This window comes from Cynocephalus volans, chromosome 3 (genome assembly GCF_027409185.1).
Source record: "Cynocephalus volans isolate mCynVol1 chromosome 3, mCynVol1.pri, whole genome shotgun sequence".
Lineage (NCBI taxonomy): Eukaryota > Metazoa > Chordata > Mammalia > Dermoptera > Cynocephalidae > Cynocephalus > Cynocephalus volans.
In genome coordinates, this window is record NC_084462.1 from 95,278,885 (window position 1) to 95,303,289 (window position 24,405).

The window sequence follows — 24,405 nt, forward strand, 5'->3', positions numbered from 1 at the left end:
AAACTTTAGGTCAAGTTTTCCAAAAACTCCTGTTCAGAAATTTGGTTGGTTATCGTACTAAATTTATAGATTAATTTAGGAAGAATTGATAATTTTATTTTCCCATTCAAAAACAAGGTACATCTCTCCATTTTTCAAGCTGTTTTATGCTTTCTACCTAGTGTCTGTAAATTTCTTGCTTATTTTTCCTCAGTTCAGTTTTATTTATTTTGTTTTTCATTGCTATTGTGTATGAGATCTTGTTTTGTCTTGTGGTTATGATTTTGGGGAAAATTAATGATGTTTGCTTATTTATTTTGGTAATCAGCCATCCTCATTATATCCTAAATTCAAGTATTTGTATACTTGGTTCTGTTTGGAGATACCTATTATATTCTGTTACTCAGTTTGCTGATTTTTACACCCGTATCACACAGTTATCAAAAGTTTTTTTCATTTTGATTCATTCTCTTTATAGTTCTCTTTTGAATGACTACGTAGAATTCAATTATGGAAATATGTCCCAATTTATTTATATTTCTACCAATATTGAGCATTTAGGAGATTTTGAGGTCTTTGCCATCAAAATTTAGATGCAATTAACATTTTGGAGCATGTAACATTTTCCCCTTGGTATTTATAATCTAGAGAAAAGATTGGAAAAGTGGAATTACATGGGCTTAAGTAGTTTCGTAGCTTTTGGTCACTACTGCTGCATATTTGTAAGTGTTGATGGTGATCAGATTTTGACTATGGTGAAGGAGGACAAGAGGCTTGAAGCAGGGGTCAGTAAAGAGTCCCAAGAATATGGGTTAGAGAAATTAAAAGATCGTGGAAAAAGATGCCCAAGATCACTAGTAATCAGGAAAATGCCTATTAAACCCACATTTTACATCCACTGAATTGGCAAAACTCAGAAAGTCAGATGATACACTTTGGTATACCTCACTAGGAACTCTGTTACATAGTGATGGGAGTGTAAATCAGTAAAAATTACTTCAGGAAATAACTCAGCAATACCTAGTAATATTGGTGATAATATACCTCATACCCAGCAATTTATACTTCCAGAGGTACATTCAATGAAGAAACAAATGTACAAGAAAGTTCACAGTGGCATTGTTTGTACCGTTCTACATTGAATCTAAGTTACATCCCTCACTAAGGGAAAAGACACATCATCATCACTTTTTACACATCAGCACTTTTTTGAAAAAGTATTCGTTAATTCAGAGATTTTAAAATGGGGAAAAAATGTGTGCCTTAGAGTCATGAAATAAAGTAACAGCAAAAACTTAGAAATAGCTTAAATGTCCTTTACACAAACACAGATAAATAAATTGTGGTATAGTTCAGAGCTACGAGAACGAATGAATCAGATCTAAACTTATCAGTATAGGTGAACTTTACAAACATAATGTTAAGTGGAGAAAACACATGTTTACGGCAGAATGCATATCCTTTATATGATATCACTTATATAAAGTTTTAAAATATGCAAAAGCAATACCAAATATAGCTTAGGAATACATACCTAGGTAGAAAAAGAATAAAGAAATGCCTGTGAGTGATGGATAGGATTCAGGTTGGGGGTCGTCCTTAGGGAGAGGGAGAGAGGAAGTGAATAGGTGAGGGGTACACAGGGCCTCTGACTCTGTTGCCAGTGTTATTTTTTAAGCTGGGTAGTGGATTCACGGGTGTTCACTGTATTATTCTCTCTACATTTTGTGTATCATAAATGTTGCTTAATACTTTTTTAAAAGGAAGCATTCAGATGAGAAGATAAGCAGGAAAGGTGTGCTTTTCCGGGAGACTTATTTGTTGGGGCAGGAAAGCAGTCTCAGTGCTCTCAAGCCTCGCCTACCACTCTTCCCTCCTCCCATCCTCTCCCTGGCCTCTCCCTGCCAGATACCTTTGGGTTAAAAAGTCATCCCGAAGGCCATGTGTTGAGCTCGTTTATGAATTCTCCCAACTCGCATAGGACCTGCTTTGGTCCTGCGGTCGGTCTGCCACCTGCTTCTTCCTATGCTTTATCTCCTGCGCCTGCTCCATGCCTCGGCCTCCCTTTTCCCTCACTTCAGCCTCTCCCACCCCTGGCAGGGCAGCAGGGGTGAGTCCTCCCTCTCCAGGCCTCTAGACAGGGACAGTAACCAACACTCTTTCTCCATCCCAGTTTACCAGGTGTCGAAGTGGAATACTCAGGTGCTAGTTGCTCCTCGCATGACTGGGAGAGGCTTTCCCTAGGCTGGGAACATTACAAAGGCAGTGGGGCATGAGTGGTGGCTGGACATATGATAGTGTTGACTTCCAGAGTCAAGGACGAATGAGAGACCCTCAGTAGATCTTTGAGATGAGGAGAGGAATTGGGGCAGAGAAGAAGAGGGACTTGGAAGAACTCTTGCCCCATCATCCCCAAAGAGGGTTCCTGTTTACGCAAAAGCACAGACATGTGACTCCTGCCCTAGATGTGCTCTGAAAAAGGACATGCCCTAATCTAAAGGCATAAGGGACTCGGTTCAGGAAACAAGAGGGGGCATCAGTGTTGTCATTCTTTGCCCCCTCCCCCACTTCTGCCATCCACAGAGCCCAGAGTGGAGACCTGCCACAGATGTGGTGGCCAGGTGTACCAGTCAGAACTCCTTCAGCCACAAGTGGCAGAGTAACTAAAGCCAAATTCAAATAAGCTTAAGCAAATAAAAAGTGCCTTTACTGTCTCACGTAACTGGGAAGTCTAAGGGGTATATGGGCTTCAGGCATAGCTGGATCTAGCAGTTTAAATCATGTCCTCTTTTTCTATCTCAACTTTTTAAGGCTGAGTCCTTCCATGATGACAAAGATGTCCTGGTGGCCATCCCAAAGCTTACCACTTCCCTACAGTTCATAATCTAGAGAAAAGAGAATGATCTCTCTTCCACCCCTGCCACTCCCTGACTTTTCTCTCTCTATCTCCATCCATATAATCCTTAAAAGAAAAAGGAGCAGGAGGAACAGGAGATCTAATTGTTCCTGAACCAATCACTGAGGCTAAGGGGATAGGAATGCAGACTGGCCTGATCGACTGCTCCAAAAGATCCCAAAGGAAAAGGATGTTCTCTTGTCAGAGGACAGGGAAAGGGATCCTGAGGGTCATGTGACCACTATGCCAGAATCCCACACACAGACTTAATCACCTCTTAACTTCAGAATTGGCCTAAATACATATAGATTTTGTCCATATCCTCCAAAACAAAATCAGAAAATAATCAAATTATTTTGCCTCAAATAATTACAAGGCTCAGGAGTACCCCAGGTCTAGCATACCAGGTATGTCTCTGCTTCAAAAAGTACTTCGAAGGGAAGTTAGAAATAGGGTATCCAATCATGCCAGTTTGTCCGGGACTCCCCGGTTTCAGCTCTGAAAGTACCAAGTCCCAGGGAGCCTTCCAGTCCTAGGCGAACCAGGATGGCTAGTCATCCTCCAATGAATCTTCATTACTGTCTGCAGCAAACAACTGCTAGGAGCTCCAGGCCAGGACAGCAGGGGGTCGGGGCTGCACTCTGGAGCCCAGAGTCCTTCCCTCTGAGTTTCTACACCACCAGACAGAGGACTCGAAGCCCCCCTCCTACCCACCCCCAACTCCTACAAACATACATGCAAGAGGGAGACAGAGGGAAGGAGGAGCAAAGAGTCATTTGCCCCTTGGCAGGGGATGCCTGCACTGCCACCAGTTCCCATGCACTGAGCCCAGCCACCTCCAGGGCCCGCTCAGAACAGGGCTGGAAGGGCCAGCTCATAGTAGGTGGCGGCTCCTCTCCCTTTCCTGCTCCTCACAGACCCGGGACCCCCTTCTTCCTTCTGTACTTGGGTCACCCACGTCTTCAGCCTCACCCAGGCACTGCCTAGATTACAGCAACCTGGACTGCAGAATCATCCTGAAAGGGCCCACCCCACCCACTGAGCCTGCCTGGGATGCCCTTTGCCCCAGTGCGTCCTGCTGGCTCCCCACTTAGCTCACAGAGCTGGGCCCTAGAGCTCACAAACCTGTCACCAACCATGCAAAGTAAGGAGGCTGGGCGGGGAGGGGGCTGGCAGCCAACTCAGTCACTCCTCTGTTTCCTCAGTGCAAATTCTTTAACTCAAACTTTAAAACCAACTAAATATCACTTTAAAAATCTGCAAGGTATTTTCCCTGCATGAGTTGGAAGGCTTTCACTCACCCGAGTCTGGTAGGGCAAGCGAGGCTGAGGCTTGTCAAGACAGTTAGAAATGGGTATTTAGGTTCACATTCCAGGCCCCACAGGGCCTGAGTCTAATGCAGTTTGCATAAACAGGAGTTTATCCTCCAGGGAGAGCTCAGGGTCCTTCCTCCCAAAGGTCTGCACCACAGGAAAGAGCACCTGAGCATCCCCTCCCGAGCGCGCCCACACACACACACAACCTGCACTCGCATCCTTATACAACTCACACTTACACAGCACACACTCACACCACACACAGTGGGCGGGGTGGGGGAGCTGCCAGCCCTGGAACTTGCTGAGGACAGGCCACAAGCTCTGTGTTCGAATACTCCAGATGCCCTTCACATAAGGTCTCAGATCCCCCCACTAAATATCAGCCTATTTTTAGCTACTTTTAGCTCATTCCTGAATATGTTCCTCCTTCCTGACACCAAACATGCTGTTTTTACTATTTGGCATCTTTGTCATATCTTATCCAGAAGGACCCTACAAATCCCCCATCTTATTCTCATTCTGTGCTGATGTCCAAGCATGGGGTGCAAGAGACAAACCAGACCCCAGAATCAGTGGCAAGAAAGGACTCTGAGGCCACCTGGTTTGATGGTCTCAGACTCAACTGAGATGATGAAAACATATGGTGCCAGGCCCCATGCATGGGATTCTGGACTGACCTAGTCCCACCTCTCATTTTACAGAAGAGAAAAGAGAGGCCCAGAGAGGGAGAGCCACTTGTTTTGTATCGCATGGCAGAGGTGGAACTGGAGCCTGTGGCTCCCGGTCTCCCGTCCGGTGTTCTGCCCACCATACCATTCTGCCTTCTTAAACACAAGTGGATGCTGACCTTGAAACCAATAAGTGGCCAAAGCATTCCTTGGCTGTGCTGTCCCTGTCAAATCCAGGACTTGGTATGAAGGCAGCTCCTGCTCATGGGCCTTCCTAGGCCTGTCATCACCCGTCCCCATCTCCCCTGCCTTGCAACATGGTGGGTGAGGGCTCTCAGGAAGTGACCACAAAACCTTGGCTCAGGGACTTAAACCAAACAGAACAGTGGGGAATTATTTCCCTCTGTTGGAACTTGGCTGGAACCCAATTCATTCAAAGGACAGAGCACCAGTGAATGGGGTAGACAAGAACCACCTGACACAGTTCCTAGAAAAATGGAACAGGGACAAACCAAGCCCTGCCAGATTACCCTAGAGCTGAACTGCTAGAAGACCTCCCCAGCCCTGTGGAGTCTGGGAGTCTCCCTGAGGAGTTGATGTCAGGAGGCTTGGCAGAGTCTGGGAGGGTGGTTTGTGGGCCAGCCTTGGACCAAGCAAAAGTGAGGGCTGCCTGTTAGCACCACCCCTCTGTGGGAGAATCCACAAGCTTGACAGGAGAGGCCTGTGGGATAGAGAAGGCAAACGGGAAGCCAATGAGAGAAAGAGGAAGCTGAGGGGACAGGAAGAGAGGAAAACAAGAGACAGGAGGGAGAATGGGAAAGTGCCAAGGAGAGGAGGCTCTGTCCAGGGGGCTGGAGTTGTCAGATGATTTACAGGTACATCACTTTGTAAAGACTCAATCACACCTAGCCATTCCACTCCTAGGTATTTAGCCAAGAGCAATAAAATCTTATACTTACACAGAATCTGCATGCAAATGTTTATAGCAGCTTTATTCATAATTGCTAAACATTGGAAACAACTTTGTCCTTCAACCGATGGATGGATAAACAAATTGTAATATTTTTACAATGAATACTACACAGCAATGAAAAAGAACAAAACCTTATGCTAAACAAAAGAAATCAGTGGCAAAAGAGCAAACACTGTATGACTGCACTTATGTGAAACTCTGGAAAAGACACATCTACTCTCCAGTGACAAAAAGCAGATGAGTAGTTACCTGAGGCCGAGGTAGGAGGGGATGGATTGAGCAAGGGCTATGAGGCCATCTCAACACAGGTCTGCAGGACTCCGCTCCAGCCTGGCAGGTGATGGCCAGAAGCAAAGTGAGGAAATGAATGAGGCCTGCAAGCCGGTCTCCCACCAGCTCCCACACCTGCAGGCCCCGCTCCACATTCCTGGTCCTCCTCCACAGACATACTGATTTATGTTTCCTGAGCTCCATCTTCTTGGGGCCCAGAGAGGCAGCTTGAGAATCCGAGGCAAAGCCCGCCCTGCAGTGGGAGCCTACAGTGCATTCGGAGAGGACTAGACCCAGTGGCCATTCCTCACAGGCAGAGAGGAAAAAAGGCGTTTATCAGGGGCCCTTTGCAGGTCATGGCTTGTCCCACGGAGCCACACCAGCTAGTGAAGGAGGCACATCTGCCCTCCAGCTCACCCAGACTGCACAGTGCTGCTGGTCACCTGTCCTACCTGTAGGAGTAGGATTTGCTCTCTTTAAACACTCTTTGCTCAAACCCTTCCATGAGTCACCACGGCCAAGAAAGAACATTCTTTCACTTGATATCTGTGAGACTCTTCAATCTCCTTGCTAAGCCTTCATACCTTTGCTCATGCTGCCTCACCTGACAAAAATGCCCTTTCCCCTCCTCTTTATTTATCGGTCCCTATCCTTCCTACAAGGGCAGGTTCAAGTTCTTCCTCCTCCAGGGAACCTCTTCTGACCTTCCCAGCCCTGTGTGGCCATGCGCTCTGAGCAGCTTATTTTACCTCTCTCCTTATGTGTGACATGAACATCGTGAGACCATTTGTATGACCTTCCTCTCTCACCCAACTTAGGTTGTGAGCTCTTTGGGTCAGGGATGACGTCTTTGCGTCCCTGATATTACTATACTGTGGATCATACCCCTTTTGGCAAATCCATCAGTAAGGACCAGCCATGTGCTAAATCCTTTCTCTCATTTAGTCTTGACAATCATCCTGTGAGGTAGAAACTATTATGATTCCCATTTCACAGATGGAGAAACTCAGGCTTAGAGGGATAAACTGACCCAAGTCCATGCAGCACATATGTAGTAGAACCAGGGTTCGAACCCAGGTCTATTAAACTTCAAAGTCTAGACCCTTGGCCATGCTCAGTCAGCTTTGAGACAATGATGGTGTCACTCTCAATGAGGTGACCAGTGACAGAGTAAACTCAGTGTACAAAAGGCTCTTTGCAGTTTTGCTGTGTGAGCAAGATGGTCAGGGGTAGGAAAATAAAGCCAGTCGTCTAGTTGAAACCAGAGGCCACAGGTTTTAATCGCAAGAGTTTCAGGAGATTGGGAAATGCTAAGCTGTGGACATATGTGCTTTGAGGATGCAAAGCACCGAGCAAGCCCGTGACAGTGTGTTATAAAGATAAAGACGAAGGCGGAAAATACACATGAGTCAGGTGCATTGATGACGCTGAGAATGTAAACATTACTTGCGCTGGGATAAATTTCTTTCTTGTCATATTTATACTTCTTTTGTATTTTGTCATTGTGAAATAGAGTCATGTCTAGTTTGTTGGCCAGAAGCTCTGAGACATCTCAGCATATTGACTTCAATGGTTGCTTTTTTTTAATCTCCCGTTACCTAGAAAGACTATAATGCTTGTTTTACTTCATGTTGTGAAAACTGTATTTACTCATTGTATGTTTGTTTTAGGAAACTGGATTTTATTTATCAATGAACATGGGAGTATAGAAGTAGCCTTTTAAAAACACAATGCAGAATCTCAGTTTTCCAAGACAGTAGCTCTCTACATGGTATCTGCGCATCTCCTGAGAGGCAACGTGTGTGGAGGTTACATCCAGAAATTCCAGGGCTGGACTGACTTGTATCACGGCTCTGTCAGTTACCATCATGACCTTGAGCAAGTTATTTATCTTCTCCATGTCTCAATTCTTCTTCTTTAAAATGAGATAATAATAGTATCTACTTCACAGGCAATATAAAACACATAGAACAGTCCCGGTCACTTTGTAAACATTCAATAAACGTGAGCCATTTTGTTCCTGTTGACATCTGTGGAGTATTCCAGTGTGTGACTTTGCCATAATTAATTTAACCATTCCCTTACTGATTAGGGTTAGGTGTTTCCAGTTGATGAACAAGACAAGACAAGCAATGTTCATACGCTGAAAAGGGTCATGGTCTGGTGGAAAGAGACAAAAAGAATAAACAAACAAGATCGTTCAAAAGAGGATACATTAAATTAAATTAATACCCAGAATAACATGGAAGTAAGTAGGTGGGCAAGAGGCACACAAGTTCTGGAGGGGGGTCAGGGAGGGGCTGCTGGAGAAAATGACATTTCAGCAGAGCCACGAAGGATGAGAAAGAGTGGAGGGGTCAAGGACTTCAGGCAAGGGAAGAGCAACTGCAAAATCCTAACACGGAGAAGAACTGGGCGTGATCAGGGCGTAAGGGCCAGTGTAACTTGGCTGTGATGGAAAGAGGACACCAATCATGAGCAGCCAGACCACACAGGACCTTTCACAGCCATGGCAAGAAGTCAGAGTGACCAGCAGCTACAGACGGGTTTTAATCAGGGCAGTTACATAATCTAGCTTATGTTTTTAGAAGATCAATGGCTCTTCTGTAGAGAATGGCATATAGGAAGGCAGAAGCAGAAGCGGAAGCAGAGAGACCCCTTTGGCCACTGCCGGAGTCGAGAGGAGTGAAGGTAATGGACTAGAGCAGTGACTATGACAGCGGGGAAAAAGCTGGAGGAAAAACATTTCCCCTGAGGTGCAGAGGCGCATGCCCCAGGACGTGGCCCATTATCATCGCTGGTCCCTGGGAGGCCCCTTGCTGGCTCTCTTGATTGATTTTTTTATTTCCCTATACCCCCGTAACCTTCTGCATTTCCATCCCTGCAGAAAGGCAACCATTTTATTGTGTTCAATACATGTTTTATTTTAATATATTCAAATAATATATAATACATCAAATTATATTTTCAAATGTATTCAATTCATAATATATACAAATAAGATTTTTATTTCAGTATATGATATATTCTGATTTAATTTTTGTAGGTGTGTTTTACATATATATATACCTCTTTTCTATCAACACTGAGTTTTCCAGATCCAGCCAGGCTACTACATGTACCTCCAATTTGTGGCTTTGAACTGTTGTGTCACACTCCAGGTTGCGCATCCTTCATGTTTTCCTGTTCATTCCCCCAGTGATAAACACTTGGTTTGCTTGCAAATTTCTGATATGTAAGTGATGTGGAGTGAATGCCATCTTACATGTCCTTTCTATGGACTTTGAGAGACACTCCATGGGATATATGTACCCAAACCGGAATTGCTATATGAACATTCTTACTTTGACTGAGTAGACACAGATTGCCTTCCACAACCCTATCGGTCCCCTCTTCCACAGTGGAGCACGATGGTGCCTCTGTCCTCACATCCCCACCAACACCTGTCATTATCCAAGTTTCTCACCATTTTCCAATTTAGTGGCTGTAGTGAAATTTCATTGTTGTTTTAATTTGAATTTCCTTGATTAACTAGCATTTCTCTGTTTTTGTTTGTTTGTTTGTTTGTTTGTTTTTTCCTGCACTGATCTCTTTAATAGCCTGTCTGTTTATATGGCATTAAGCGGGGATGCTGTTTTATTTTACTTACTCTATGTAGTAAGTCACTTTTGCCCATGCCATCTGCCAGTTTGTTCTTTTTCCACTGATTTGTGGTGAAAATTCCAAAGATTTTGAGCATCTCCTCAAATGCCTATTAGCTTTTTGGGTTTCCCCTCCTATAAGTTACAGATTCAAATCTTTGGTCCATTTTTATGTTGGTACGGCCACCTTTTTCTTGTGAATTATGTATGAATTATTTGTTTATACTAGATAGTAATCCTTTGGTCATTTGCAAACACATTGCAAATGTATTCTGCCAGCTATCTATTAACTTTTTCTGCTGTGTTGTGAATTGACAGAAATCCTTGATTCTTATATAATCAAATTCAGAGAAATTTTTCTCTTATGGTTCATGATTTCAAAATGTTCTTTAAAAAACCCTCTGCCCCCAGATCACAAATATATCCTCCTATATTGTCTCCTATTAACTTTATAGTTTTCCTTTTCATACATTGATCCCATTTACATCCTTCTTTTTATATGGCATTAAGTGGGGATACTGCCTTATTTCATTCCACATAGTAGGTCATTTTGCTCATGTCATCTGTTAAACAGTTTGTTTTTTTCCTATTGATTTGTGGTGCCAATGTTATCATATACAGTAATGTGCTATTTCAGCCAACGATGGACGACATATACAACAGTGGTCCCATAGGATTATCATGGCTCCACCAGACAGCCTAGGTATGTAGTAGGCTATACCACCTAGCTTTGTGTTAGTGCACTCTATGATATTCACACGACAGTGAAATCACCTAACAACACATTTCTCAGAATGTATCCCCGTCATTAAGTGACATATGACTGTATTAAGTTCCCTCAAATATCAGGGCTCTGTCTCTGGTCCCTCTATTTTTTTTCCCATTGGTCCTATTCTTGTGCCAAAAACATACTGTTTGTATTAGTATGGCTAGTTTATCTTAGTATTTGGTAGGGCAAAATTCTCCTCTTTACTGTTATGTTATTAAAGGTGATTTTGTTATCTATGGATATTTATTAAGAGGAGGAAGTGTGAGATATATTATGGAGTTAGAACTATACTTATGGCATCTTTTGCTTTGCTGAAGTTTTAAATTTCTATATATTCAAATCTGCCAATATTTCCCTATTGGCTTCTATGTTTTGTACTTGCTTAGGAAGAACCTCCTCACCATAATATACTCTAATACTTTAAATTGCGTGGTGCTGGTAACACCAAGGTAAAGGATTTGGATCCCCATATAGACCGGCAATACGCACACAATACTAATAATAATATTTTTAATTGTATATAGTTTTATTTAAATGGGTAGATATTTAATCTATCTAGAATTTATTTTTGTGTAGGTATGAAGTTCAGATCTAACTTTATTTTATTCCAAATGGTAAGCTAGTTTTTTCAATAACGACTAGTCCATCATATCACCATTGATTCAAAATACTTCCTTTATCACATACTAATATTCCATGTATACATAGGGCTGTTCCTGGGCTCTAATTCATTTCTGGAAGGTATTAGAATTCAAAGTTTGTGGGCAAAGAATGGACGGAAAAGAATCAGATGCATTTGAACAGGAGAAAAACAGGTTGAAGTGGGCAGTTACAAAGCTCACTGGCCAGGTGTGTTGGGTGAATCCGTGAGAGGTAGAAAAGAGGCTGAGAGACAGATGCTGCTGACAGGGGGTAGGAAGGAAGGGATAGACACCTAAGGCATCTTGAAAGAGGAAGGGTGAGAAATCATCCTTGCAGGGTTCGCAGGGAGTTGTGTCAGCTGAGCTGCTGAGAGGAATGTACTTTGCAATGTCAGAGGCTCTGCCTCCCAAGAGACTCTGTGGGAGGCAGCTCCTGGTCACTCTGTCAGTGGGAGTCAGTTAATAAGCCCTGGGGACACAACTGGAGACAGTGCCTCAGAGAACACAGCAGCAAGGGGGCCTCAAGGAGACTGGGGGTCTCTGAGGAGATCCTGAGGCTCCCTGCTCATCAGGGATGAGGGTGTGCTGGGTGGAAAAGAACTCAGTCCTTCTCTTTTTTTTTGCAGAGATAGCTTCAGAATCTCCACATAGAAGGAACTCTGTGCAAGGGAGAGCTAGAGGACTTGACTTGAAGCTGCTAATGCTGTTTTAGCTTCCATTATATATTCATTTGGAGACACATTATATGACACCCCTTGCTCTGTCCTGGGGATGTCCCCTCTTTCCCTGGCCCTCCTTATTCACCTTCCCAGCCCACTTGAACCTTCTCCCCAGAATCCTCTGCTCCCTCCTGCCCCACTTAGAGTCCACATTGGACAATTTACTGTTTAATTCAGCCTCCTGTTCTCCTCTCCCTAGATTATAGTTCTTTGTTGTTTTCCATCCAAAGTAGTCCGCACAGGAGGCGGTCAGTAAATACTTAACAGTTGATCGGTCCATTCAGTTCGAGGTTGCACGGGCTCCCACCTCCCTGCCTTGGTCAGAGGCACCGTGGAGGCTGCAGAGGAAGAAACTTCCACCCAACCTCCCATTAGCTTCCTATTCGATTTGATTTAATTCAACCTAAATGAGTAAGTTGAAGCCTGCTCTTGAGAAGTTGATAGACAGTGAGGAAATACAAGGGTTGGAGACCTAGGTTTTCCATGCATTGCCTAGAATAAATGGGGGTGAGGAAGGGGGTTGGTGGCTAGGCTCCTTCACTGAGAAGAGGATCAAATACCAGGCCTTGAGGAATGCCCTGGTGTTTTGGGCTTGCCCTGGGTCTACTTGATTGGGAAGGGTTGGGGAGCGGAGAGAAAGGGGAGACAAGTGGGATCCCCTCACTTTCAAGTCAGTGCAGTGCTGTGGGAATTGCTACAGCAGTTCCTGGACTCATCCCTACTGTTCTGGCCTCCGTTTTTCTCTTCATTTCCTGACTTACCACCCTATTTCCCCTGTCCTCACCTCCTAATTGATCCACTGCTTCAACATCAATCAGCCTTGCCTTCTTAAAGTTCAGCTTTGATCATGTCACCTACCTGCTCAATGGCTATCGATGTCTCCCCATTGCCTGGAGAATACATCCAAATTTAAAGCACGGCCTTTGAGTGTTGTGACTACTGGGCTCTAATCTCTCTTTCCAGATTTGTTCCTTCACAGAACCTCCCTTCTCTCTGCCCAGTTTCCACTAGCCCCTATGTCCCACTGTCTACCCGCTGTACCTCCTCCCATACACCTCCTACTTAACACCAGAACACTTGCAGGACTTTCTGGCCTCCCTGCCCTTGTATACACTATTCCTTCTTCCTAGAATGCCTTTCCCTCCTATTATTAGCCATTAAAATCCTATCCATCCTCTAAGTCCCAATTCAGATGCCACCTCCTCCATGAAGCCTTCTTAGATCCACTCTTTCCCTCCCCAGCTGGAATTCATTGTCCATCTTCTGTGCTTCCTAGCCAGTTCTTAACTAAAAACTGTTAAAGCGCTTAACTAAGAGCTCTGTAAACCACAGATCTTTGCAAATGTGAAGGATTTATATTGACCCTTCTAGGATACCCCCCATCACCACTGGGAGACTCAGATCTCTGGCCTCTGATGGGTTGGATGCTTTTGGTTCCCCAGCTGGACTGTCAGTAACTTCAAGCTTGGAATTTCCTCTCTTAGTGGCATGTATGCAGTAGGTGCTTACTAGGTGTGTGAACTAAATTGAATTTGTGTAGTCTGCTGAGGGGTGTGGGTGCTGCATCTGTGTCCTTGGCAGTGCGGTGATGGCAGGGCAAGCAGCTGGGAGGGAAGCAGGCTAAGGCCACATCCTCTCTGTGGAGGATCAGGCATGTGAAGAGGTCCCACAGATACCACCAGCCCGGTTCCATCCCTGCATTCGGGCCCAGTCTGTATTCAGATCTCACCCTCAGTTCCATAAAATCATTTCTATCTATGGGCCAGAAAAGCCGGTTTGGGGGCCCCAGGCAGTAGCTCAAGCAGGTAACTCCCAGTGTGCAGAGCTGGGCGGCCGAGTACACGCAGCCACCCTTTTCAGGCCCCCGAGTGAGCCAGCCACCAGGCCAGAGATAAGAATCATCCAGGCGGGGCAGCACATCCTCCAAGCTGCCCCAAGATCAGCAAGGGCTGGGCATGCCCTCTCTCCACCTGGCCTCCCAGGAGGGAGTGGAGGGGGCGGTTGCCCTGGACCCTCTTCTCTGTAAGGATTCAGGCAGTTTTTTTCTTTCTTCGCCCTCTTACTTTGGGAGCCCTGTCCATGGTCTCTGCCTCCCATGAAGTCCCTGCCCACAACTCCTGGGGCACAGAGAGCACCATCCCCCAGAGGGGCATCTATGAGTCATGACCTCTATAAGCTGAAGAGACAGCACTTTCCCAAATCATGGCCAGACTAATCCTAAAGCCATGAGGGTCCAGCGTTCTCTTCTCACCATGCCCTGGGCCCCTGAACAGCCTGGTCATTCTGAGCACCTGAGATCTGCAAACTGCTGACCCCAAGGGCCAGAGCCCCTGCTGTCCCCTGCATTTTCAAAATCCGAAGACACGTGGCTCCCTTGACACTGAGAGACCTAGGCCCAGGCACCACTATCCGTCCACTCACCTTAACCACTCCCCAGGCAACCCCAGCCACTGCCAAGAGGCGGCCAGGAGGGTGGAGCTCTGAGTCAGAGTATAAGTTCCTGAGCTTGCCATCCAGCTGGAGAGCTGCCACAATGCTCCAGAGGCAGATGCCTGCCTGGATCTCTCACCACCTGCCAGACCCATGCCAAGCAGAAGATGGCAGGCCCTCAGCCACCTATGCCTTAAAGGTGAGGGAGCAGTGCTGGGTTGGTGGGACCAGTGGCTGAGGCCCAGGGAGACCGGGTCAGGAGGTGAGGGGCAGGAGCTGGGAGCTAAGGGCAGGAGGCAGGCCTCAGGGAGGGCTCCAGGAACCTTGGGGCAGCCTTTACCTAGCCCCTGGGGGAGTGTTTTGGCCCAGGTGGGGCCAGGGATCCTGGGTAGACAGCACAACTGAGAGCACCCACAAGCTTTGCAAGGCACCATGCAGTGGCTCAGGGCCATGTTGGATCCGGGCCAGCACCAAGGGGAGGCAATGTTCAGTACTGCCAGGGGGATCCATATGTGACCTGTCTTCGTGGCAAGCAGGTATTTATCCTGTGGATATCCTAAACTTCTATGCTGTGTGCATGTGTTGTTTGGTGTGGGGTGGGAATTTGTGGCATTGCCAATCTGTCGCCATCAGCCGTGAAGCCACCCACCAGCATTTACGGTTAAAACTCTTGGGTCCATCCAGATCCTCACAGCCTCAGAGGGGAACCCCTGGGTTCACGGGTCAGGTGTCAGCACTCTAGACCAACTCTGTCTCAGTTTTCCTATCTAGGCAATAGGGGGATGCCCTCAGTCTTCCAATTTGTCACAGGCATGCCCTGTGGAGGATCATTAGCTAGTTAGCTAGTTCCTCAAGGGCAGCAACTTCTTCCTCCCCGATGTCCCTCCCCCAGCCCATACTAAACCACTGAATGAGATGGGTGATGCCCTGAAAGTGTCTTGTCTATTTGGGGTAGGAGATGGAGACACTGCTCAGTCTCCAAGGAGCCCCATGAGGGGAGATCCAAGCTGCCTGGTGACTGGTGCTCACATGCCCTGGCCATGCTAGACATTGCCTCTTGGGGTAAAGCAGGTTTCCCACAGTGCTTGGGTGGCTGGCGGAGCCTCTGGTCAGCCCTCGTTCCTGCCTCTCCAGTCTTGTTGAGCATCCAGGAGCTCAGGCCATGAGAGATCTTCTGCCAAGGGGACAGAGCTTACCTTGAAGGGGGGAGTGAAGCAGTTGAGAGTCGAGAGTCCAGAGTGGCTCCAGGAGCCCCTCCACAAGCTGCCCCTGTCCCTCTCAGGTCCTGGAGGGTCCATGTCACTCAGTGCTAGGACTTCTTGCCCTGACCACTCACCTAGCCTGAGTGATGAAAAGGAAAACAGCTATGGTGTCTCCTCCTAGGTGACCCCTAGTCTGGGATATTGCTCAGACTGGCTGGGACATGTTTCAGGGTTCTATAATGTCCCCATCTCAATGTTATCCTTTCAGGGAGGGCCCACGCATCCTGGAAGATAGCACCAGGCTGGTCTAAGCTCTGGCACGGGTGTTGCAATGAACTGATGGCTACACCCACCTGTCTAGGGAGGCGGAGGTGGCATCATCTGCCGGTCCTGCCCTGAGAAGACCTGAGAAGGGGAGTTCTTGCAGGCTCCCCGGGAGCTGTCTTCCCCTCTCCAAGCACCCCAGATGTCCTGGGATGGTTTGGTGAGGGTATGCCTGACCCAGGGATGGGCATCAGACCCATCGTTTCTGAAGCTTGGTTGTCAGATCATCCCCCACCCCCACTCCCACCCGGGAGCCCGACCCTGGCAGCCCTTCTGTAACTACATATTCTTTTGATTGATTTGGGGTAACAGACGACCGGGCTGTAGGGAGAGCCCTGACTTGGGAGCTGAGGGTTTTTACTCCTGCTGCTGCTGTTAACTAGTCTAGTGCCTGACCTGGAGCAGGCTTTTAGCTGGTTTGCTAATTCATGGTGAGAGTCAGCCTCCAGGTGGGTGGCAAGCGCACTGGCCCTGGAGTCAGGTAGACTCACAGCCGGGTCCTGGTTCTGCATTCCTGGGCTCTGGGAGCCTGCGTGAGATGTAATCTCTCTAAACTTAGTCTTCTCCTCTGTAAAGCAAGGATAATAATGCCTTCCTCAGGGGGTGGTTGGAGGATTAGATAAGAGCACATGCCAAGCGCCCAGTGCAGAGTGAGGGCTTGACTTAATAGACTGTACTGATTGCATAATAGCCAATCCTGAGATTCAACAGGCTGCCTCTTTTCCATGGGAGCTGGCAAGGTCCCCCAGTCCTGAGTAGGTCTCGAGGGGAAAGTGGTATCCTGACAAAATCAGTCCCAGATTCCAAGGCCGGGAAGGAGGTTGGGTGGTGGGTGTCTGCAGCCTGTGCGACAAGGCCCGCTCTCCCACACAGCTTCCAGAAAACTGCTGTCCAGCCTGCCCTGTCTGGCACAGCTGTACTGGTTGCCAAACAGTTCCTTCCTTGATCTCGAAGGCCTGAGTACACCTGGTCCTTGCTCTAGGACCCCCCCAGGAACTGAAGTACTAATGCCTGTCCTCTTCCGGGGCTGCAGCCCAACTGACGTGATACCTGGCTGTGCCTGTTGTTAAGTATTTTGACCTTCACCCTGATAACAAATCCCAGCCAGGGCATCTTGTTCTAGAGACGGGCTTGTCCAAGTCCCTAAAGTTTTAGTCCTTCCCACACCATAAGCAGCCCTGTAAACTTGGGTTCCATGATCTCTCTGGCTTCTGGTTCCCATCTGCACAGGCACAGACACTGGGCTTTGTTCTGATGCATCTTCCTACTGTAGATCAGTTACTCTGGGGCCATCAGTTCTATAATCAGTTGAGCTGATTATATCAGGAGCAAAATAAGTACACTCATTTTAATCCAAGAAGGTCATTTTTGATTTATCAAAGTCTGATCTTTTTATTTTGGTATTTTTTATTATTATTAAAAACAATCAGTTAAGCCTTTCTATTCTTTATCCCCTAAGTATGCCTGTGTAGAAGTTAGATACTGACTTGTAGTATTTTTTGGAAATGTGTTGATTTCACATATTTGTGGGGTACAATTATTTTCAATGCATTTATACAATGTGTGATAATCAAATCAGGGTAATTAGCATATTCACCATTACAAAACTTAATCATTTCTTTGCGATAAGAGTATTCTATCTCCTCTCTACTGGTCATTCCGTGACACGCAGTAAATTATTGTTTGTAATAGATACCTAGCTCAACTGTGCACCAATAGAATTTATTTTTCTTATCTAGCTGTTATGTGTCCATTAACCAACCCCTCACTAACCCCCCTCCCCACTCCCCTTTCCTGCTTCTAGTAACCACAGTTCTGCTCTCTCCGCAAAAAGGTCATTTTTCACAGACCCAGTTCCTGGAATGCATCTGGGCCCCAGACCTGAGTTCCCTATTTCTGTGCCTTCCTCCCAGCATGGACCCTCTGGGACATCTCTCAAATCCCCTTCCAGGCTCTATCTCTGTGCTGGCAAAATGTAATTGGGTCTCTCCTGAAAATGTTTGAGCTAGAAGGTGTGAACTAAGTCTCAAGTGGACCAAAAAGAAGCCCTCTGTGGCTACTAGAAAATGGGAACTTCTCCAAGGATCTTTACAGCTCTGATGTACTCTGGAGGTTTACAGAAAGGGGAAGACCATGGAATGTGTCAGTAGAAGTGCAGCTGGTAAGAGCCCAACAAATAGAAGGATTTTCAGAGGGAGGGGTTATTTGGGGTCTTTGGAGGAATTCAGGGTGGAAAAGAATCTGTCAGGAAAATTGGTTCTAAGAAAGAAAGACCAAGGACAAGAAGGTGAGTTCATGTTTGCCAAGGGTGCTTTTAAGTAAGGTGAGTGCAGAGCAGTGCTTCTGAACACAGTTTGGAGAATTAGAGCTGGATTCAAACTCGGGTTCCCCTGATTCCAGCTGAGAGCCCCACGTCAAAGGGCTTAGTCCCTGATTCTCCACCTGTAAAGTGAGGCTGATAATACCTGCTTCATGGGGCTGCTGTAAGGATTAACCATGATACCAGAGAGAGAACATGCACACAGCACCTGGCACATGCAAATACTCAGCAGATGGCAGCTGATGCTGCTGTTATTGTTGCTGAGGTAGTCAGAGTAGGAAAACGGTTAACCTTATTGTAAGGTATTGGGGTTAGATGATAGGCGAGAACTTTTCCTGGGGACACGGAAACCTTGAGTGAGGTCCCGAGAGAAGCTGCGGGTGCTCTTTCCCTTCCAGAGCAGACACTGAAGGAGCTGGGCTGGGCTGTGGGCAGCCCCTCCTGCAGGCAGGAGAAGGGCTGTGATGGCCGAGAGGACCATGGGCCCTGAGTTCAGAGCCCTGAAATGCCATGGAACATCCCCAAGGGCTGAGCTCAGCCTGGTTTGAGGCCTCCACAGCTCCCTCCTTGCTCCAGTTGCCCTCTGAGAAAGTGGGCCAGTGGGACGAGGCTTTGCCAGAAGTGCCCTCCTGGTGAAAGTCCACTCCTGCCTCCTCATTATGCCAGACCAGGACTCACGCTCTGCCCAGGCACAGAGTGAAGAGCCCACTGAGCCTGGGGGGGCGCTGGCCAGAGGCCACAGCCATGTTTCCAGAACCAGGAGCGAGGCAGTGCGTGTAGCCTTTGGCCCAAGTCACAAGGCGCACAACAGAATGCTATTAGAGCAAATTACTGGTCATGAAAATATTCAATATTTCAGAGTTAATCTCACAAAAGGAATCCTCAGACCTGTAATTGTCAATTTGACTTTTGTTCTGATTTTGAGGCAACTGTTGGGGAGAGAGAGGAAGAGACCCTAAAATTTAATTATATGTCTATCCCAGGGACTACATCAATTAGCTTTCCCAGAATCATAGTTCTATTGTTGTTGGTTAGAATTAAGCCCCAGAAAATTCTGGAAGGATCAATATCAAAATGATAACCGTGATTGTCTCTGAGTGGTGGGATTATGGGAACTCTTTTTTTTTCTTTATACTCTATGTTTTCCCCCAAACTCCAACATTATTTAAAGGCAGAAAAGATGATTGGAGGATACTTTGTAGCTGTGAGATAAAGAGAAGCTGGTGAGGCTGGGAGAGGTGGTTAAAGGGCACCTGGGAGGCAGAAAGTAATGGGGTCCATTGGGGACAAAAGTGGAACAGTGGTGGATGTGTGATTTATAGGGTACAGGGGAGACCGGGGAGGGAAGTGGGCAGGGCCTGAAGGGTAGGCTCCCAATTCCCAGACACTGTGGCCTGGGTGGGGATTGCTCAAGGGGATGAGCTTGAGTTGATGGATGGACCCCAGGAAGCGATCAGAAACAGAAGAGGAATGGGACAGAGGAGAAATATCAGCACCAACGAGCAAGGCTCAGGGTATGTCCACACCCCAAGTCATTAGGATGAAATACTATGGGAGGCAGAAACCTCAGGGCTCCTGTCCCCTGGGGTGAGAGGCATCTGACAGGAACCAGTCATCAAATCAAGAGAGATCATATTGCATTCCAGCCAAACTTCACAAGTATTTCTAGCAAGAAACAGCAAAGAGGCAGAGGCAGATTGTTTGCTAGGAGGGGCAATAGAGTGACCAGAAAGATGTAGGGGAGGGTGCCCTGGGGAAGGAGCCTGTCAGGCAAGGGAGATGCAAATGTTCTGGGCTGGAGCAAAGTGGTGGTGAGCACCTGACGTGAAAACTCCCAGTGAGTACCTGTCGACCTTGATCAGTGTCCCTTGCCCCTCTGAGCCGCAATGTGCTTGCCTCCTGAGCAAGTTGCCATCTTGGGTAGGCAAAGGAAATTCTTCTCCGTGCGTGGGGTGGGTGGAGGGAAGTGTCAATAAGAAACGATTCAATGGAGAAAAGAGAGTGGAGACACCTCAGCACTCCCTTGCCGTTAGTGTTCACTCTGTGCTTAGTTAGGGCTAGAACATCCATCCATCCCTTCATTCATCCACCCACTCGTTTAACAAACATTTATTGGCACCCCTACATATCAGCATGCTGCAGGTACTGGAGGTAGAGATGAAAAGCCAGACAGGGTCCCAGGCACTCAGGAGCCTCCAGAGCCTTCCAGGCTGGAGAGAAGGCAGATGCCTGAGCAAACAGTGACCAAACAGCATGGAAGTTCCTGTAATGCAGTGGACAGGTCTGGGGAGGCTGTGGGAAAGTCTCCCCAGTGGCAATGGTCTTGGGGTGATGCTTGAAGAGTGAGTCCACTGTCCTCTCAATCCACAGGAGGGTCTGTCTCCATGCCACCTGCTGACAGTGAGGGTCATCCGGATGAAAAACGTCCGGCAGGCTGATGTGGGTGAGTATCCTCCTCTCTCACCTTCTTCTCTGCTTATGGGGCCCAGATCGAGAGAGGCCCTGGCCGGAGAAATAGTCATGCATGTGCGTGTGTTCGTGCGCGTGTGTGTGCGTGTGTGTGTGCATGCGTGTGTGCATGCGTGCATGCGTGTGTGCATGTGTGTGTGCGTGCGTGCGTGCGTGTGTGCGTGCGTGTGTTCTATACTCAGGTTGTACTTCAGTCCCAGAGATGGCAAAGGGACCAAGCAGGGTTCAGACTGAGCCATGCCAGTGCGAGCAGTTCCAGCAAGTATTGAGTTTGGGCCTTTGTCTGCCAAGTGGCTAACCACAGGGTCAGGGACTTTTCAGGCTCCTTGGGGCTTTCCCAGTCCACCAGTGAGTGATCTAAGGAGTCAGTGAGTGTCCCCTGGGCCGAGGACATGGCCTCCTTTCTGCCTTTCTTGCCCATGCCATCCATGGTGGGTCACTCAGACACACCATCCTCTCTTGGGCAATTTACACCCTTGCCTTGGGGATAACCACAGCTCCCATATGCCCACAGCAGCACTCACCTTCCTCTGACTCCCGTGAGGTGCATCCATCCCAGCCCCTCAAGTCACCCTGGCCGAACACTCTCACTCTGCATGTCCGCACCTGATGCACAGACTGTCCCGTTGTCCAGGGCCCTTTTCCTCTCTCCTTCCTGCCATATTGTCACCCAGAGGCCAGGGGTGTCATGGGGTGGGGGCAGGCAGCCAGAGAAGCAGGCTGTGGTCTGGCTCCACCAGCATCCACTTCCCTTCCCCACATGCCCCTTTGGCATACAGGCTGCCCTTTGGGGGTACTCGGTCCTCCCCTGAGGAACAAGGTGGAGGGCAGATATGGTGTCTGGAACCATCATGTCAGGACTCCATGTAAACACGGCTATGTTTCTACCTTCCCTGGGTTAGGTTTAAGCCTTTCCTGATGACTGTCAGGTCCTGGGTTACTCTTGCCCCAAATTGTTCCGTTCTTACTTGAATCCTTAATGAACAACTCTTTGATTTAGTCCTTTAACCTGTGCCCAAGTTTCCCAAGATTTCAAAGAGGCTGAAAGGCAGTGAATACACAAAGATTCAGGGATGGCCCCCTCATCAATAACTAAAAGAGTGCTCCACCCAGCCCAGGTCCAGGACTGAAAGACAATCAGGCCCCAGAAACCTCCCAGTCATCACTTAGGGAAACAAATTAAAACCCAAACCAACACCCCAAGGGGTGTCAGGCAGGTGTCTACAGAGGTATTAGGGTGACAATATTCTGAAGAGATCACAACATTCTGAAGAGATGACAACATCTGTAGAGATCATTGAGTCATCTCTGCCACCCACATCTAGGAAAGGAGATATGTAATTCAGATGACCAAGCCATCTGTCACTCCATGAGGAACAAGGATTGGAAACTATCCATGACTAGGAAATCCCCTGTAGTCACGAAATTCTCAGAACTGGGTCACCATTGCCTAACCATTCTTCATTGCCAACACGATGGTCACTATCCTTACTGTCAGCTAATGGTGCCTGCCCCAAGTTGTCACCTGGGCCCTGGTTGACCTTCCTCCATCACTCCCCCTCCTCGGAATACCCCCTTCTTGGGCTACACTCTCCTTCATTTCAAACTTTGGTGGGGTAGGGGAAAGAAACAGCTCTCTGCAAAAGAACAGGAAAACAAATACTTGGAGTGTGGGTGTCTGATCAATCTTATCTCTTCCAGGAGTATTTTTATCTTAACTAGAGATTTCAGCCTTAGGCCAAAAATACTGAAATTTTATGTAATAGGTTTAAGGGAAGAATTTTAGGCAGGGACTGACAATAGGAAAGTGATTTTAGGGGGAAAAGTGCCTTCACAGGGTCCACTGAATCATGTGTGCTGAGCAAGAGTTACAGGGCCAGCAGGTGGAGATTTGATTACTCCCTGCCTGCAGGCTCCCAGCACACACGAGGCAGACCTGAGGAGAATGTTCCAGGCCCAGGAGGAGGATTCAGTGTCCAGGAAAAGCCAAGGGAGGGGCCCAAGAAGGCTGAGCAGGTCCCTGGTGAGTCTCCATATCAGCAGAACAATTAAATGCGCTGACCTGCTTACTTACATCTGCAGTCACGCAGTCCAGAATTTCTTGGGTACTGATATGGCCCTACAGCAAGAAGTTGGGTTTTTCCATTCATCATTTATTCAACAGCTATCTAGTGAGTGCTTACTATGTTCCAAGGGCTAGAGACACTCCGTCTCCGGGCCCTCATGGTATTCACAGTGATAGAGACAGATGAGTGGATTTGCCATTGCAGTGCAGTGTAGTGGGTGCTCCGCAGGAGAGGAACAGAGGACTCTGGGCAGCGGACACCTGGACCAGACTTGGGCACTCAGGGAAGGCTTCCAGAGGAGTTTCCTTCTGAAGCCTGAAGAGGCTAGCCGGGAGAAGGGTGGTGAAAGTAGAAGAAAAGGCTGCTCCAGGCGGTAGGAATGGCACATGCAGAGGCCTGAAGACAAGACAGCGTGACACTTTTAGAGACCTGAGTGGTTGGGTTTGGTTGGAGTCTAGCCTGTGAGTGTGAGTGTGTGTGTTCGTGTAAGTGCATGTGTGTGCACATGGGAGCATGTGAGTGTGAGTGCACACATGCGGCATGGTAGGGGCGGGGTGTTAGGGCAGGTGGAATGATGAGGCAGAGGCTGGGGAGTTGGGCAGGGGCAGCCACGCTGAGTGGCTAGGACTCCTCCTTAAAGGATCTTAAACTAGGGAGTGACACAGTCATATCTAAAACTCCCTCTCGCTTCTCCTGGGAGAAAAGACTGGAGTAGGGCAAGACCAGAGACAGGGAGCCCATTTGGGAACTGGCTCAGAGATGACAGTGGCCCACACCAAGGCAGTGGCAGTGCAGATGAGGAGAAGTGAGCGGGCTCCAGAGATATCAAGAATTAAATCAGTTCAACGTGAGAGTCAAGGGCAATGCTTGGTTTCTGGCCTGGACACCTGAGTTGATGAGGAGGAGCAGGTTGGGCATGGAGGGGATGGGCGGGGATGATGAGGTCAGCATCTTCTTTTGATTCTGTTGGTTTTGGTTATTCTTTTTGCCTGGATTAAATGATCATTATGACATCTAAAGGTTGTGTCATCTCACCTTCATTTAATGGGAGGACGGATGTGAATTCCAACTCACTGAATGGTGAGCCCTCAAAGATTAATCAGACGTCAGGGGTGAAATCAGAGGCCAGGAACATGTATGACGCACACCATGCTCACTTCCTCTGATAAAGCTTTCAGTGTAATGACAATGCAGGACTAAGTCAGTCCCAGGGGACAACACTGCTTCCACTCTCATTAGCAATTATTAATAATAATTATCAATAGCTTGGATCAGTCCTACTGGTACAGAACTCCTATCCTCATACCAGTTTTCCATTTGGAGGACTCTCTGACACTGGAAACTGTGTTGGCTTTTACCATTTTCTACGTATCTGGTGTACACGCTGGGACTGACCCCAGAAGGTTGCCAGGAGAGTGACAAATACAGTCAGGACACTTCTTCCTCCCTCCTCCTAGGTAGGGTGGAGAGCGGGAGCCAGTCTGGGCTGTTATTTTTCACCCTTTCCCTTCTGCTGCTGCAACCAGAGGATTTAAGAGGCCTTCCTCCATTTGGGGAGAGCTTATTGGGGTCAAAGCCTTTGTCTCTTCTCTAGAGCACATCCAGCAACATTACACCTGGGTTATTCATTTAAAATTTTAAAAGTACTTAGCCGTAGATGTGAGGGTTTCTTAGGTTATAAACTTCATTCTGGGAGACCAGGATAGGTATGAAGAGCCTGGC

At 47.5% G+C, this 24,405-nt stretch overlaps 1 protein-coding gene across 1 annotated transcript in view; it reads left to right on the forward strand.

Annotated features, from left to right (window-relative positions):
* PLA2G4E (phospholipase A2 group IVE) overlaps positions 1 to 24,405 on the forward strand; it is a 57,419-nt gene that overhangs the window by 9,565 nt on the left and 23,449 nt on the right. Inside the window, exon 2 of the mRNA XM_063090066.1 lies at positions 20,519 to 20,591. Within this exon, the coding sequence (XP_062946136.1) occupies positions 20,519 to 20,591 (73 nt within the window). The remainder of the gene's footprint in view (positions 1 to 20,518; positions 20,592 to 24,405) is intronic.